This window comes from Maylandia zebra, linkage group LG5, assembly GCF_041146795.1.
Source record: "Maylandia zebra isolate NMK-2024a linkage group LG5, Mzebra_GT3a, whole genome shotgun sequence".
Taxonomy (NCBI): Eukaryota; Metazoa; Chordata; class Actinopteri; order Cichliformes; family Cichlidae; genus Maylandia; species Maylandia zebra.
Window position 1 is genome coordinate 33,556,359 of NC_135171.1, and position 17,539 is coordinate 33,573,897.

At 39.8% G+C, this 17,539-nt stretch overlaps 1 protein-coding gene across 1 annotated transcript in view; it reads left to right on the forward strand.

Annotated features, from left to right (window-relative positions):
- The window catches only part of LOC101472029 (plexin-A2), an 85,453-nt gene that overhangs the window by 34,116 nt on the left and 33,798 nt on the right, over positions 1 to 17,539 (forward strand). The window contains exons 4-6 of the mRNA XM_004547488.3: positions 5,207 to 5,341; positions 12,791 to 12,891; positions 17,010 to 17,133. Of these exons, the coding sequence (XP_004547545.1) occupies positions 5,207 to 5,341; positions 12,791 to 12,891; positions 17,010 to 17,133 (360 nt within the window). The remainder of the gene's footprint in view (positions 1 to 5,206; positions 5,342 to 12,790; positions 12,892 to 17,009; positions 17,134 to 17,539) is intronic.

A 17,539-nucleotide genomic window follows, 5' to 3' on the forward strand; every position in this document is an offset into this window, starting at 1 on the left:
TTAGACATGTGATCCATCCACGGTGGATCAAATCTACTATTAAACATGAAAAAAAAGAGCAAAGCACAACCAAAAAGCATTTGAGGTGCTCTGAAATCTAGCACAATGCTGAAGTGTAACTGCACAGCCGATACCTGTTCACAGGGTCTGTCCCCAGAGACGAAAGCAACAGAAGTAAAAATGAAGTCAGTCTGAAATTAGCTGTTGTTCCCTCTATCCCATTAAAGACTAAAAATACCTATACATATACAGACTGCCTTGAGCTTTGTAGCCTGTAACTGTTAAAATCGGTCAAATTAGTGAATGATGCTTGACTGGGCAGCAGATTGTGAAGGCAATTTTGTCATTAAAATATTAAAACTGTTAATTCTTACTGTCCCCAAGGAGAATGGTTACATGAGTTTTAGAAATTACCTAAATTTTATGTGGGCTGTATTAAAAAATAGTTAATGGTTCAATACAAGTGCTGCCCTATAAGTATTCTTATACTATGTATGTGTGTTCTGCAGTCTAACAGATTGTGTATTGATCAAACAAGTAATCATACACACAATTTAAAACTACCGATTTATTGAAAGCAGGCAACAGACGAGTACAAGTGTGTAATTTATTTTGTTTGCATGCTTGTGTGTGCAAATGTGTGTGTAACATCCAAAAAACAGGCTCATTATAAAACCAATTAAACCCACCTTACTCTCATTATGAAGCTGTAGGGCTTAAGAAGAGATTGAGGACCTGTTGTACTCCCAGAGGGCTTCTGCCTGGTCAGGCCTGCTTTAGATGATAAAACCACTTTTAAATCCGCTGAAATCAAACACCACAAATCGGTCGTGATGGGTCAGTATTTTTTTCCGAGTTCATCCCTGTATCCCTGGCCCCTGGTCAACCTCATTATACACCGCTCGGTATCTGACCTCTAGACGGTTGTGCTGGGCTTTCTTAAACATTGTTTCACCGCAGAAATGTTCACATTCTCTGGTTTCTGTTTGTGCTGCTATTTATGAAAAGAAGAGTGTGGGAAAAATAATGTAAACTGGCTCCATTACTGTGTGGGATTTTGATACGGGAGAAGAGGAATAGGATAAGGAGGAGGAGGAGGAGGAATAGTAGCTCGAGCAGACAAGGAAAGAGAGCAAAAACAGAGAGTGAGCGAGCGAGAGCGAGAGAAAGAAGCTTATTTCTGAACTAAATCTGTCTTTGAAATAACTATTTAAAGGATAATTTGTGCATGGTGTTGAGTTATTAACAATCTGACAGGTGAGAGACAGTGTCTGTCCTCTTATGATCTGGATTTAAGAGGCCATCCTGTGTTGCTATTGTAATTGCAACTTTGGTGTTAACATAGAAGACAATCACAAATCTTTGCTTCTCCCCTTCCACCAGCCGCATACACCAACAAACAGACACACCCGTTAGCACATATTTATGCCCCCACCCCTCCACCCTCTTTTCATTCTTGGATGGCAGAACTGACGGTTGGAGAGGCACAGCTGCCTGGAAGGTGGAGGCATGATTGATTGATGAAGTTTTGGTGCCCAGGGGATCCAATCATGTAATCAGTTTGTATTGATTGACTGTCCCCATTGAGAGACTGCTGAGGCTCTGCTGCCATGTGTGCAAGCTAAGCTTGGCACACATTCAAAATCTTCTGCAGTCAGATTTGATTTGGGTGGCGAGGTCGCCTAAGTCCACGTGTTGGGATTCATGCTGGGAAGTCTGTCATAATCACACTGCAGACGTTCCAAACCGCTCCCACAATTCTCTGCTCCAATTCTTCATTATCTTGTATTTATTTTAATTATTATGATTGAGAAATTAATTCAGCTTTACTGTAATTGCATCACATGTTTAATGATCCAGTCTCCTTGGAATTTAAATGGGGCTTCCACCTGGGTTTGCATAGCTAATGAGATTTTTTCCCCCTTGCCACTATGTTTTTTTCCCAGACTCTTGTTTCACATTTCTGACTTCTATTTCACTTGTCAAGTTAGCATCACTTTAGTGATGCAATGCACATCATTCCTTCACCAGCATTACAAAAAAGGGCATTGTGAGTGCAAATAAAGGTATTTTTGTGAAATATAAAATTGAAGGACAGCACTAAGGAGAAAGACAAACAATTTCTGTCTTTGCGACAAAATGATGAAAAATGAACACTTTCAATATATCACTAACATCTAGTTATACTGAGAATAACAATGGCTTTTTAAGCTAAAAGCTCTTCTTAAGATTGACAACTTCCATATCAGTGAGCCACTTTTCACAAAGACAGACCTGCTTATTTATTTGCTTTACCGAAGCAGCACACCTTGTTTGTTGGTAGAGGTGGGAGAGGAGAATCGAAACCGCTTCACCGGTGGGCATTCGTTTTCTATGCTTGCATTTAATGAGCCCCAAAAGATTTCTCTCTGAAAGTCACTCCAAAGTCAAATTAAGGCTGAACTTGCTAAACACGTTTCAAAACTCAGATGCGTCACTGCTTTAACCTCAGGGGTGAATGTGGGTCAGAGGCGCAATAACCAGTTGGACTACTGAATGAGAAGCAGCTAATCTGTCTTTCCCTTTTCTTCCCCTCAGTCTCACCACAGGCTATAAATGTACCTTGTCTTGGTGGCACTGGGTGAACACGCTAGCAAAACTATTGCAAAGCGCCACAAGTCAGGAATGTAAATGAAGGAGAATGAAATAAAATGTAAAGCAACCACAGACTCTCCATTTCAAATACCCACACCTAATTTATTGTGTAAGCTTTCAAACACACATTGGGAAATCAGAGGTAACTGTTGAGGGAAAAACAAACTGTGACTAAGCTGTGAGACAGACATTTTTGAATTTGCTTACTTGCTGTCTGAGAGCTAGATAAGAAGATCAACATCAATTTCATCTCGGTGAAATCCACAGCTGTGATGTTTGGTGCCAAATGTTAGCTTATTATAAAGCCTGCAAGAACTGGCATTAGTAGCCAAGCAACTTGAAAGGTGCTTTCAACTAAAGCCTACTTAAACATGTTTTTGGAACATGGGATAGAATATAGCATATAGAACTATAAAATCAACCGTTACTAGAGATGGACCGATCCGATATTACGTATCAGTATCGGTCTGATACTGACGTAAATTACTGGATCGGATATCGGAGAGAAATAAAAACTGTAATCCGATCCATTAAATATCAAAAAAACACCTCACAAAACTTGCAACAGGCCTAACTCGGCTCATAACGTAGCACGTTGCAGCAGTATGCGTCACGTGATAGAGCGGCTGTGTGTATTTGTAGCATCTGGCATTTTATCTCCGAGGAAGTTATCCCAGAGAGAAGTAAAGCAAATGTGTAAGTTCATCTCTGAATGTTTGTAAAGCATTCCAGCCTTAAGCTTAACAACCGATATATGGAGCGACTGCCTCTTCTCTCCGTCTCCTGCTGCTACTTCAATCATGAAACTGATCAGTGATCAGCTGATCGGCTTTTCTGTCCGTCTCTCTTGTTTGTTCATCGCCCACTTTGCACCAGAAAGAGGAAACCAGCGGCTGAACAACAGCAGCACGTTTAACCTTGATAAGCTGTTGTTAGAATTTATTTAATATTACTTTCTACAGCAGGATCTTCTTCTATGCAGCTGACGGCTGGTAACTGTGCAGGGGCGGATCTAGCAAAGTTTAGCCAGGGGGGCCGATAGGGCATGAACAGGGAAAAGGGGGCACAAAGACATACTTTTCTTTCTTATTCTCATTTAAAATGTCGAGCTTTTAATAAATAATTATCCGAATCTTACACCCAAAGTTTTAATCTGATGTAAAATGTATAGAAGTCCATTAGTGTATATAGTAACTATTAAGTCTAATATACCCTAGTAAGCTATACTACTTTTTCCTTTGGGAAGGTATCTGTGCAGTCTGCAATTCTGTTGAAGAAAGATGTTGAATCTATTTAATTATTCTTGAAAAATAATTTATTTCTGGGCATTTTTTTCACACACTGCATCAAATTGAAGTTGATTACGTCATTTAAGCATCATGAGGTGGAGGGTGGTTCCTTATTTTTTTATTTTTTTTGCTGGGAGTTTTAGAGCCCTATTAGTTAGGTTGCTTACTCTTTAAAATACCAGAATAGGGAGGATGGAGTAGGTTTAAGTTTATTAGATTGATCAGTATTGCTGAACTATGAAATGTTTTGGGTGTATCTTTTGCATACAGGTATAACAGACTAGCTTTAGTGGGGGGTTTTTTTGTTGTTTTTTTTAACTTGAGTATGAACTTATACAAAAAGCAGCAAAATATTAAAAAAAACAGTTTTATTGATTAAAAAACACACTATATCCGATTCATATCGGTATCGACCGATATCCAAATTTATGATATTGGTATCGGACGTAAAAAAGTGATATCGTGTCATCTCTATTATGTACTGAAGTTAATTCCTGATCTACAGCTTAGCAGGTTGACTAATCTCTCAGATCTCTCAGGTTAAGTTTGTTTGGTATTTAATGGTGTTTGAACACCATTAAACCCGGAAAAAAATCCTTCAGCTTGCTTTCTAAGTAGACACAGCTCTTTAATGTAACAACTGATGAATTGATGAATTGCTCCTCTTTGAAGACATCGCTGTACTGAATTAACAGAGATTAAATTGTTTTTGATCTCCTCATTTACAGTACCTACTAGTTAAACATTTCCTTTGCATTTAATTTCAAGTTGCTCTTTTTCATTTACAAGTTAACAAGCTGTTTTGTCTCACATAAGTGCCTTTTTAGATAATGAGCTGATGTTCTAATGGACCGCTGGAAGGTAGGAGCATTTATTTACAACCGATTAGCCATTAACGAAGAATAAAGCGTTACTGGCTTGTATAGTTTGTATGGACCTTCATTACAGTTGTATACTCTGGAGAAATGCATTGATGGTTATTGCTTCACATTTTATTGAAGTCGTTACACTGCTGTGCACCAAATGGAGCCAAGAATGGTTTCCTTTAGTGTTACAAGTTAAAGTGGAAAAACATACCAAACTTTACACATAACAGTGGGTGATCATAAAACTGAAAGCAAAAGCCATCCGTGCATATTTCATATAAAGCTGCTATTTAGTTTTCTTTTAACAAAACATAGAAAGCATACAAAATCTTACAGAGAAGAGTCCTAATTCTACAAATGTACAGTAACCATTCAGTCACTGTCTCTTCATCTCTGTGTTTGTCTATGCCTCTGCAGGTCAGGGTGGACAGCCCTCTGGAAGGAGGAGTGCTGTATGAGACAGTGACTGTGATGAAGGATAGCAGTCCCATCCTCAGGGACATGGCCTTCTCCCTGGACAGGAACTCTCTCTATGTCATGTCTGGCAAGCAGGTGAGGAAAAACCCTCATGTTGGTGCTGCTGTCAAGAGAACCATTGGAAAAGCAGGATGATGCGGCAACAGATGAGGCTGTCCTTCAGCTGGAAGCCCACTGGTTCAAGCCCCTATGATAGCGAGTGTTCGGCATGTTGACATGTCCTTCAGTTAAACACAAGATGTGTAGCATGAAATTTAGAGTTTTAGTTGACAAGAAACATACAGTATGGAAGTATTTTTGGAAATCGGTTAGTGGAAGCGGTTTTGAACAAACATATTAATAATGATGATTAGATTTGGATTGAGGGCCAAAACAAATAAATAATCCTTGTTTTTTTAGGCTGTTGCAAAAAGAAATGTTCTGCACATTCTGTTAAGATTAGTATTTCTGCATGGAGCTTTGGAATCAGAAGTAAAACGGTTTCAAATCAAAAACATTAAGCTATGCTAAATTATAAATTAATACTGTTTATTTGGAATTGAAGCAGAGGATTATGACTTATCCTTAAAACAATAATTCCCTTACATTCATGAACTGTACGTCTACAGAAGAGATTGTTAAATATGCAGACTGTGTGTAAGAGGATGGACCACTGCTCCAATTACTTATCCATGCGAATCGACTTACAGCGCATGCATCTTTTGTACGTAACACACACACACGCACACACATCCCTTACAAAACCAGTGTCGGCTTTTTTTTTTTCTGTGTGGCTGTATTCCACCTCATCTGCTCCTCACTTGGCCCAGCATCACAGAGGCGAGCAGTTGTTGTCGTTGTTGTTGGACGATATTCTCTGCACTCATTGGAGATAAGAGTGAACAGTGGTAATCACTTTCAACTCCCATCAAGTGATTATTTTGGCGCGCTGGCATGCCACTGTGAAATGGGATTAGGTTTCAGTGCAGCCAAAAAAAGAAAAAAAAAAGTCTCTACCACTGCTCTCGGTTGTCTTCTGACTGCTGGAATTTATTGAGCCAGAGTCACAGGACAGAAAGCCAAAGGGCAGTGGGACAATTGCAGTTGTGTCAGTTACATCAGAGTGGCTCTGACTCTTTCCTGAGAGCCTGAAAAACAGTCTGGAAATCTATAAAAGCGTCAAGTTTAAGACAACACATAATGTCATTTGAGGAAGAATAGAGACAGTCTTGTGTTGGGTGCCGTCTTCTAAAACAAATCAAGGCAGCTCTTCCTTCTGTGTGATAGACTGGAAGAGACAGGGCATAACTTATTGATGAGCTCTGGTCGTTCAAGGAGAGACACATGCTTCCTTCAAGGAGATAGCCAGCTATTCTCCTCACTCCGCCTTCAGTGACGCACAGTAACAGAGCAATAACCAAACCCTGCTTCGCCTGGCATTTTCTCTCAATATTAGAACAGCTTTGGCTTTGTAGCCTCCAGGAGCTTGAAACAGAGTAAAGCCTTCCGCTTTCTGTCTCCTCCTCCATCTTTGCTCAGCTTTCCCTTTAGACTTCCCCGTATCATGGGTAAGGAACCCCCCAGGGAGAGGGCTTCACTCGCAGATTTCCCACATTTCCAGTAGATCCCAGAGATGAGAGATTTTCAGATTCCTGGGAGCCAAACAATACAGAAATGATGTGGAATGAGGAGCGAAGCACAGACAGATTTGGCTGAGATCAGCCGACCCTTGTGGAATAACAATGAGCCCCTCTGTCTCCTGCCGGGTGAAACATGCAGGGTTAGCATGATGATGAAGAGTGAGGATCGTGTGTATGTGTGTGGATGTGTGTGTTTTTGTGTCTTCACCAAAACACTACTTGGAAGCCATTATTGATATGGAAAAAAAACAGCAGTTAATCTTTTTTCTCACTGTATGCCTTTAGTTTGATCAATTCTAAGAATAGAAATGCTCAGAATCCAAACACACTAAAACCTCACTGAATGTCATTCTTCAGTCTGTGAAGTCATGGCTAAGGCTTTAAACCTAAAAGAAGAAGGGGGGGGAGAGAAGTGCTGCAGGGTTTTTCCAGAGCAATATTTCAAAGTGCCACTCTGTGAAATGTAAAATCATTGCTTGAAATCCAACCCAACCATTTCTTTGTTTACCTGTGCCTATTTATTAACCCTTACCTGTATGTGAGAGTACAGTGTACCAGCGTTTCCCAGCCTATTTTGTGGGACCTTCCCCCTAAACTCAGATGGGCTGAAGCCCGCCTTTACCAACACACCTATCATGATCCAAACGTGTTCATTTGAATTGTTTCTAAACTGCATGAATATTCATCAGCAGCCACATGGTGCATCTTTTTCTGTTTGTAGACAGATGTTGTAATTGCAATTTAAAAATGAAATATGGATCTAAGATTGTTTATATTTATGTTATCCTTATTTTCTTTGCTTTTGGTTTAGTTTGCATTCATACTACTGTAACACTTCCGGAGTTTGCAGTCGTTTATCAGCACTTATCCACTAATGAACTCAGGTGTTGCTGTACTGTTAACACGGGCTGGTAGGAGCCGTGTCTTGCGAAGTGAATGTGCTGTGCTGGTGATTTAGTACTACTTCTGACAAAATCAGCCTCTCACTAATCTGTAACCTCATTTGTTTATTGCATTATTATGAAATCGTATTATTCTTAATTAAGCAGAGGTACTCTGTCATCTAAATATACAGCCCGACAACTACAGAGTACCTTTTGAGTTACAAAATTATTCTGTTGTGAAATCACTGCAGCCAGGGTGCTGAAAAGGCCAAGAGAGTTTCAAACAGAAACCTCTCTCTAAAGGTGTTCGCTTAAACTAACGTAACATGTTTTAAGTGTTTACAGCCGATAAAGTGAAGAAATTAAATTTAACAGAAATCTGCATTACAATGTTAATACAGACTTTATTTTTTTCATATCCTGAAATGGTAAATGGACTGATTCTTATTATTCACTTCTAAACTCAAGTGCAACTAATAAACATTCACACACATTCACACTCCGATGAACGCATCGGAGGGTTATTTGAGGTTAGTATCTTGCCCAAGGATATTTGGCATGCGGACTGGGGGAGCCAGGAATCGAACCACCAACCTTCCGATCAGTAGCTGATCTGCTCTACGACCTGAGCCACAGCCACCCCGTCTTTTGAAATTTTTGCACCACATATATTAATATTTTTATATTTATGATTTAATGTAGCACAATTTTTGAAACAGCTATAGTCATACTGTAAAACACTGGAAAGGTGTTGGATATTCGTTGAAATGCAATGCAATCATGTAGTCATGTGATGGCTGTGGATTTTTCCAAATCAGACTGAGGATATAGGATGACAGCATCACAGAGGTCTAAAAGCCTGAATGTTCATCTGACAGCATTCGTAAAGTTCCAATAAATCCGGATGAAAGTGTTACAGAGATAGTGAATTGGTCAGATAATAAGGTCGAGCATTAGTGTAAGGCCATCCCAGATGTTGCGAGACGATAAAGATTTTCCCAAAGCTAGAAAAGTGGATGTGATCATCAGCCGATTCTACCACGGTACAACGCTCAAAAGCAGTCAGAATGAGATTTTGCCTCTGGGGAAAAGGGGCATATTTATTGGTTTTCTGTGATTGCTTGAAATGAGGAAATACCACGAAAAAACACAAGGCAAACAAAAGCTTGATGAGAAATACTAAAACTCCGTCTAGTTATGAATGATTCATGAGGATCTACAGCACACTGAACATCCACTGAGAAATTGTGCTTAATTTAAGCAAACACAATTGTAGACATACATTATAAAGGACACACATATACAGTATGTTGTCATATGAACATTGCACAAATTTTCCTTTCTTAGCCATATTCCAAGATGAACAGGTATCTACTTGAGATGTATTCAGTATTCTGTAACAAAGAAAATTCAAATCCCATACAAATTTACTGGTGTGGAAATACATATTCTTATGTTGTTGCGGTCGGTGATCTCCACCAGTGCTCTCTTCTCGTAATTTTCCAGCTTATTTTTTATAACTAAAAATATCTGAATTTCACCCTCATGTTTCAGCTCCCCGTTTAGCCAATTCGGAACCAGTGACTATGTCTTGATTTCCCCTTGGACTGCCTCATTCTGTTTATCTGTGTGTGTTCAGGTCACTACAAAAAATATGAATATTTAAATAAACAACAGCATTAGCTTGTGCTTTCACTCGCAGCAATACCATGGCTGGTCTTGTGTCTGTGCGTTTTTATGGTAAAATATACTCCTTGAAACTACTGTAGCAAGAACTACACAAAGATCATTTTCCAGTACTTCTGTAGATGTTACTACATGTGTCAGTCTGGGATAACTTTAGATCGATTTTGTCAATGCAATAGAGCCACAACCATTCAAAATATTAGGGGTGTGCAGCTGAGCTCAAAATGAAAGAAGAGTGTGAAGATGGGTTTGTTCTAACCAATGGTTACAGAGAAATAGCTTCATCATGGAGCTGTGTTGTTTCTGTGTTGGTGCTTTAGATGATAAATTAAACATGGGTATACCCGCCAATCTGAGAAGTGTCTCCAAACCTGGATTCTTTTTAATGACCAGCAAAGGATGACTACTACATAAAGATCTCAGATTCCATAAAAGTCTTTGGGATAATGACTCCTGGTGACTCATTGTGTACTCTTAAGAAACGTTAGTCCCATTTAGAGTCAAATAGAGTGTAAGCAGAGTATGCTTTAGGTTGTGGGTACTTTGTGATTAATAAGCTGCTTCTATAAGAGTCTGCAGCATTCTGTTTTGCTCAGTCAGATGCACATACCGCTCGCTGTTATGGTACAGCGTGTGATTAGCTCTATGCAGAGTTTTGCAGATGCAAATCTACATGTTTTAGTGCCGTCTACACATTACAAAGCTTAGTGGCATTGCTGCTGTTGTTTGTTGGCACTGAAGATAAAATTGCCAGACATACAAATCATTATAAGTAAATTGACAACCAAGCGTGGAAACGAATTAAAGATGTAACTGCAGCCATTGTTTTTGCAAGTCATCTGTGCTTCTTTGAATTCTGTTGTTTGTTTTACACAACTGCCTATTTATAGTGAAATATGGTTGTTGCTTTCCTGTTCATGGCAACTTTTCACCCAAACAGATTTTTACTAATGCAGTTTCAACATATTGTACCAGATTTATCTAGATACATTTGAAAACTATGAAATGTTGAGCAAGGTGTTCCAATTAGTATCTTTGATTTTCTATTTTATGTCAAGTTGTTATGAGTGGCTTAAGTGTGCAACAAAACGTGTGATTTCACTTGTATGTATGTATTTAACATGTAAATTAGTAAGTCAATTGTGTAGCGTTTTTCCTTTTATGCTTGCCGTCAAATTGTCAAACCCTAACCCTGGTGTCAGCCAGCTGGCTGGGCCTTTCACAACTCCACCCATGGGACACATGACCTAAAAAGACAAAGTGACAGGAGGGTCACCACAAAGTGATCTTGAATGACATAATATTTTGTTGTCTTGTTATGACCATCAAAGTGGACTTTATGCAACTGATATTTCTGAGGCTTGCTATACTTATCATTTTATTAGGTGCAACACAACATGAAGGGTGGTGTACTGGAGACCTTCTGAATGGATGCATATCATGTAACTGTAATAGTGTAATTGATCCAGTGACCGTTGTTGTGTTGTAACTTACCTTTGTGCCTGCATCTCAAATATTCCTGTTTATACATGCACACACAGTTTATTATGTGTGTTTGTGTTTATACACACACACACACACACACACACTCAGGACATATTGTTTGAGCTTATTTGGATTCAACTCAGTAAGACCGTGCTCAGATCAGTTCCACTAAAGGAATCAACCCTGATTCTGCGGTGCAGGCTTCACATCTGATTCTCAGAACAGACAGTAGAAAACAGAAGATCCATAGCTCTCCCCCTGTAAAGGTCACACCGCAGACCAACTTTGTTAACTTAGATGAGCCTCAGTCTACAACAATTCATGGATTATTTCTACTGCGTCAGATATGTACTTAGAGCCCTCAGCTCCACCCGTGCTGCAAAATAATTTTGTTAATGGAATGCACCGAAGGGATTCTGAACTGCTGGAAAAAAGGGAGAAAGTTATTTCGAAGGGAGCAGCAGATAATCCATTTTGCCAACACAGACCTGAGAGAGCACACACTTATGCTATCAAGAGCACCGGAGACACTCTAATCCATAATCCACTCTTCATTTGTGATTGCTTACATCAGGAAATTGCTTGCATCATATGTCCAGACCCAGAATAATAACAAAGTATAAAATAGCTGGGCTCAGGCTGCGGGTCTAACTGGTTTTGTATGCAGGGGTGGTGCAAACGCAACAGCAGCTAATGGAGAGCTTATGCTTTGCCAGACATTCATGCATGGAAGTGGTGCTAGAAGTAGAGAATGTGGCTGTCTGTTAGAATGCGTTTCTGTCTGCGCAGATGTGGAAAATAGTACAGACCTATATAATGTGGCTACAGTGTAATATACTTTATTGGTGTGTAAGAAAATCCTTTATCAAAGGTTATAAAAAAAGTTAAATATGAAGATTGCTGCAAAACTGCTTCTCAGATTTTGGTGTCATTTCAAGTCATTTCTGACAAAAAAATCTAGCAATTCTTCATGTGGGTAAACCCACAGTACTGCATACTGCAAATTTGTGTCTGCAGCTAGAAAGAGAAAAAACGGGTTGTTTTCCTTTGGGATATTTCAGTGCGAGCTCTGACGAGGCTTCCTTATAGTGCAAAATAGGCAAAATGATGAAATGGGCTTTGCTCACTCATCATCAGCTGCTTATTATTTCATCAGTGTTTTATTTGCATGCCTTTGTTGGCCTTATTTCCACTCCATGACATCAGTATAATTGATGCACAGGTTGATGGCTTTTGGATAAAATTCTATTTAATACACTGTCTACCCAGTTTAGGCGTGTCATATGTCAGTATTCTGGCTTATTGGTCAGTGCTTTTGAATTACTTTATTAGTATTTTATTTAGATGTCCCACTTTGTGTGAAATATGATGATAAAATAATATATGTGGCACCTCTAAGCAAATTTCGGTAGCCACATCTATAAGAAGTTTCAGAGGATAGTTTGTATAAGACCAATGTTTGCATATTTCTGTATGACTATTTTGGGTGTCCAGGTGGCCTGGTGGTTTGGGACACTTACAGATATTTCCGGGTTCAGATCAGAAAGCTAATAATGCATGCATGTTATTTTTGCTTCACCATTTTTCCATGTTTCCTGTCTGGATGTCCACTGAAGATTACACAGTGTGGGCACAAATGTACCACATTTATCTTAATAATGTAAAATTGATTGTAATCTAAATTGGACAATATGTTCATGAACAATATAGGGCTCCTACTGGATTCAAGACTCTTTACAGATTTGCTATAGATTAAAAAAGATGTTAAAAATATTGCAACAAGACAGCACTAGAATTTATAGCATTGTTTTTTAATTTTCTTGAGCTGTTAAACTGTTCCTCTTGTTTAGGTGGCTCAAGTTCCTGTGGAGGCCTGTGAGCAGTACAGTACATGTGCTGAGTGTCTGAGCTCTGGTGACCCCCACTGTGGCTGGTGCGTCCTGTATAACATGTAAGTCCACTCACTTTATCTTCTCTCACAATCCCATACTCTCATCATAGCCCAGGGATTTAAAAGCACAAAATTACTGTATGTAGTCACATGATTTGTTGAGTTTAATATAACACAGTTATTGTACTCCATGGAGTTTGCCATTATCAACAGCTGGCAGGATGAATATAAAGCCAGGAAGTGGTTACTGGACAGTGTGATCCCTCCTAAATAGCGCTATTTGGGACAGCAGAAACTGCATGCCCACCAGATTTTATTGTCTGTCGCACAAGAGGAAAAGGGGTGTTTAATGGAGGAGGGAGGGATTAGCCTTACAGCCACAGCAGGTGTACCAGCTGCACTTCTACATACCCGGGGAACATTTTGGACCTGACGGAGCAGGCTTATCTCCTCCATCTTAATTATCTGACCCCAGGTTAGCTTGCATAATACCTCGATATGGAGCAAAGGGGATTCAGAAGATTAAAACCCTGTGTTTCTGAACCAGCCGTCGTGTTGAATCTGACCTCAGCCAGGGATTTACTGCTGTCATCATATGACGTCGTCATTTCAGCCAGCAATATCTTGATGGTGATCAGCATTATTTAAATTGCAGCTCTCTGCTTTATCAAACTGGGTGGGAAGAAGGAAAAAAAGTGCTTTTTAAAATCTAAATTACTTCATTAAACAGTTGTTTTTTTTCTCCCTGAGTACTGACTTTGTCTGAAAGTCCCATTAAACTGTTTATTTAAATTAATGCCTTACACTTATCAGTGAGTAGATAGGCTGCTGTTCCCTCAAGTAACCCAAAGTGAATCATGATCTCTCACACTGCAGAATGAGACTACTTTGTTTTTCTGTCTATTAAATCCAGATTGGGGTCTTTTTCAGCTGCCTGAATGACTCTCTCAGTGTGGCACATACACTGCTTTCAGGATCTCAGTTTCCTACCCCTGGCAGGGTGAACCAAAGAACCTATCTAACAGAGTGTGTGTGGGGGGGTGTTTCTGAGCATGCAAAGAGCCTGAAGGAAACACGAACAAATGGTTCCATCAGACAAAACACGGTGGATAAAAGAGGGAAAAATAAAAGGCAATGAAAGACGGTCAGAGATGAAAGACGTTTTTTTTCAGGAGCACTTCATCTGATGAGCGGTTAGAAGGTGACCGTCTACACTGCTGTGGCTGCGGTCCGCCTCAAGGAGCCGAGCCAGCAACAGCTGTCACCACGTTTCCAATGCACCTTTATATCGTGTTGTAATTACAGCAGAGGCCTCGGTGCTCTTTGAGCTCTTTCAGGAGGTGCCACCCCCTCAACAGCCTCTGAGAGTGGATTAAGTACCTTCTCCCCTTGCTGCATGTGTTACATGTTAAAAAGAAAGAGATGATGGTGTACAGTCAAAATGCTCTCTGGATTTGCTTTCTTAGTTCAACTTTACAGCACAGATACGCTTTATTAATTCTTTTTAAACAGTGTTTGTGTTTAAGTACAGCATAGAAACCGTACAGTCAGATAGATTCTCTCTGAGAGAAAACTGCTATAATGCTTCTATGGTAGTGTCAAGATGGTAGTGTCAATATAATCTCTACATCAAATCCTACATTTCTAAAGCTGGCCAAAAAAAAAAAAAAAAAGATTTAAAGGTCCTTTCCACTTCTTCCCATTACTTAAAATATCTTTTTACTTTGCACTTCTCTCTTACGGGATTATTCTAAGGTCACAGTATGCTGCCAGCCCTTTCACTTTTACTTTTAATTGCCTGTTGGAGTCTGGGAGTTAAAGCTATTCTTCTATTGCTCAGTAATTTCCTCTGCGCAAAAAAAAGCAAAGTGAAATGTTATAGAGACAACCAGCATCTTAAAGTCATTTATAGGAAATAAAAAGTAATTGGACACAATTGGAAATACTTTTAAATGCTATATAACACTTAATTCATATCAACTCAGTCTATATCTGCTATATATTATCTAAACTCTAATTTAGCCAAAGTAGCAGCACTGGTTCTATGAATGGGAATTGGAGAGAGCTGGGTGATACGACAAAGAGGAGAAAGGTAGATATATTGTGTGCAGAAGACCAGGTGGAAGGGAAGCAAGGCCAGGAGCATTGGGAGTGGATTCAAGCTTTTTTTTATCATAGGAGAAATGGGGCTAATGAGGTAATCTTGAATAAATAGTGTTGTGGAAGTGAAGAAAGTGTCAGACAGGATCATGAATTTGAAGCTGGAAATCGAATGTTGAATGTTCTCAGTGCCTATGCCCCACAGGTTGGATGTCAGTTTGAAGAGAAATTCTGGAGTAAGTTAAATGAAGTGGTAGAGAGTGTCCCCAGGAGGAGAGATTGGTGATTGGTGCAGACCTCAATGAACATGTAGTTGAAGGGAACAAAGGTGATGAAGAGGTGTTGGGTAGCTATGGTGTTAAGAGAGGAGAGAAATGCAGTAGGAAAGATGATGGAAATAGTTGTGGTGAACACGTACAACAATAAGAGGGAGGAACATAAGGTGACATTAAAGAGTGGAGGAAGCTTCACATGGGTAAACTGGATTAAATGCTGGAAGCTGAAGAAGGAAGAAAGTTGAGTCCAGGAAGGAGTTGAGACAGGCTCTGGTGGGTAAGGAAGATTTGTCAGATGACCAGGAAAGTGTAGTGCTGAGGTCAAGAAGGTGTTTGGTGGGTTCAACAGACTCGGTGGTAGAATGAGAAAGTGCAGAAAAGAAAGAGAGTGGTTAGCAAAGAAAATGTGGGACAGTCAGAAAAGTTGAAGAAAGTAGATAGGAGTACTGAGAGGCTAGGCATATGGCAAAGAGAGAGGTGGCAAAGGAAAAGTCGTATGTGAGGATAGATATTAAGGAAGGAAAAAAGACTTGTATTGATTGACTTGGTAGAGAGACTGAGCTGGAAAGGATGTGCAGCAGGTTAGGGTGATCAAGGACAAAAAGGGAAATGTAACAAGTAGAGAGAGTGTTTAGAGATGTTGGAACCAGTACTTTGAATGTAGACAATGTCGAAGATGAAGATGAATATGAAGATGTAGAAGATGAATGAATGTAGACCAATGTCGAAGATGAAGATGTAGAAGATGAATGAATGTAGAAAATGACAGCAAGAGGGAGACAGTTGGAAGAAAGTTAGGAAGGAAGTGCAGAGGTAAGGACGAAGTGAGAGCAGCTTTGAAGAGGACGATGAGAGCAAAGGCAGTTGCAGTCCAAGCAGTCCAGATGACATACCTGTGAATATACAGAGATTTCTAGGAGGGAGGGCAGTGGACGTTTTGACCAGCTTGTTTAACACTATCATAGAGAGTGAGAGGATGGCTGAGGAATGAAGAAGAAGTGTACAGGTACTGTTTTTCAAGAAAAAAAGATGATGTGCAGAGCTATACTGACAACAGAGGAATAAAGATGATGAGCCTTACCATGATGATATGGGAAAGAGTTTTTGAAGCTAGGCCAAGAAGAGAGTTAATAACCAGTAGCAGCAGTATGGCAGAATGTCAGAGAAAGAGCATTAAAGATAGAATGTTTGGATTGAGAGTGTTGATGGACAACTATGAGAGGGCCAGAACGGGTTGCACTGTGCTTTTGTGGCTCTAGAGAAAGAATATAATAGGGTGCCAAGAGAGGAACTGTGGTAGTGCTTGAGGAAGTCAGAAGTAGCAGAAAACCATTCGAGGGTGGGTCAGGACATGGATGAGGAATGTGAAACAGTGGTGAGTTGTGAGGATTTTTAAGTGATAGAGATTGTGTTTAGAGGCAAAATTTAAATTTTTTTTTTTTTTTTTCCCAAAAACTGTATATATCTCTTTTCTGCCTTCACTGAGCAGTTAAAGTACTTTGGCACTACAACCCAAATCTATTCACTTTAAGCACTTTTTATCTGTCAAACACACTCATGGTCTGATGGATGCTTCAGGCACCAATTGGGGATCAGTATCTTGCAGATCGGAGGAGCTGTGATACAAATCACTGACCCTCTGATTGGTATATAATTAACTCTACCTTCTGAGCCGCAGCAGCCTGGTCTTTTAGGAGTGAAGTGCTGATTGACCAACAATAACATATAAAACTCAGTGAGATTCAACACTAAGCTCGACATTATTTAATACATTTTTACCTGGAACTTTCTGTTTCTCCACAGGTGTTCGAGAAGAGATCGGTGTCAACGGGCAGACGAAGCCTTCCACTTTGCGACAGACATTGACCGCTGTGTGAAGGTTATTGCTCACCCAGACAGCATCGCTGTATCAGCACATAGTGTCCCTGTGAGTCTGCTTATCATTCCGCCAATCACTGCAATGCCACTCCACTCACAATGCCAGTGTTTATGAGCAATCAGCAGGAGTATCCTTGTTCATCCACATGTACAGTAAGAATAAGCCCGGGAGAGAAGATTAGTTTTGTGAGATGTGAATTGAGACAGAAGGTCCCTGTAGGGCATCCACTATATTTACTTTGGTTTAAAAACATGTATTATGAGATTGGAGACAAATGTGAATGGGGGAGAGTTGTTATTGTAGCGTACTCTGTCTGCTCCTCTGATGCATCAGCCAAAAGGTTGATTACATTTTCTGAAAGCTCTATTTAGCTGCTCTTTCTCCAGTAGCCAAGAGCACAGAAGACATTAGGAGGTAAAAAAAAAACATCATCTTAAAAGGACTCGTGGGACAT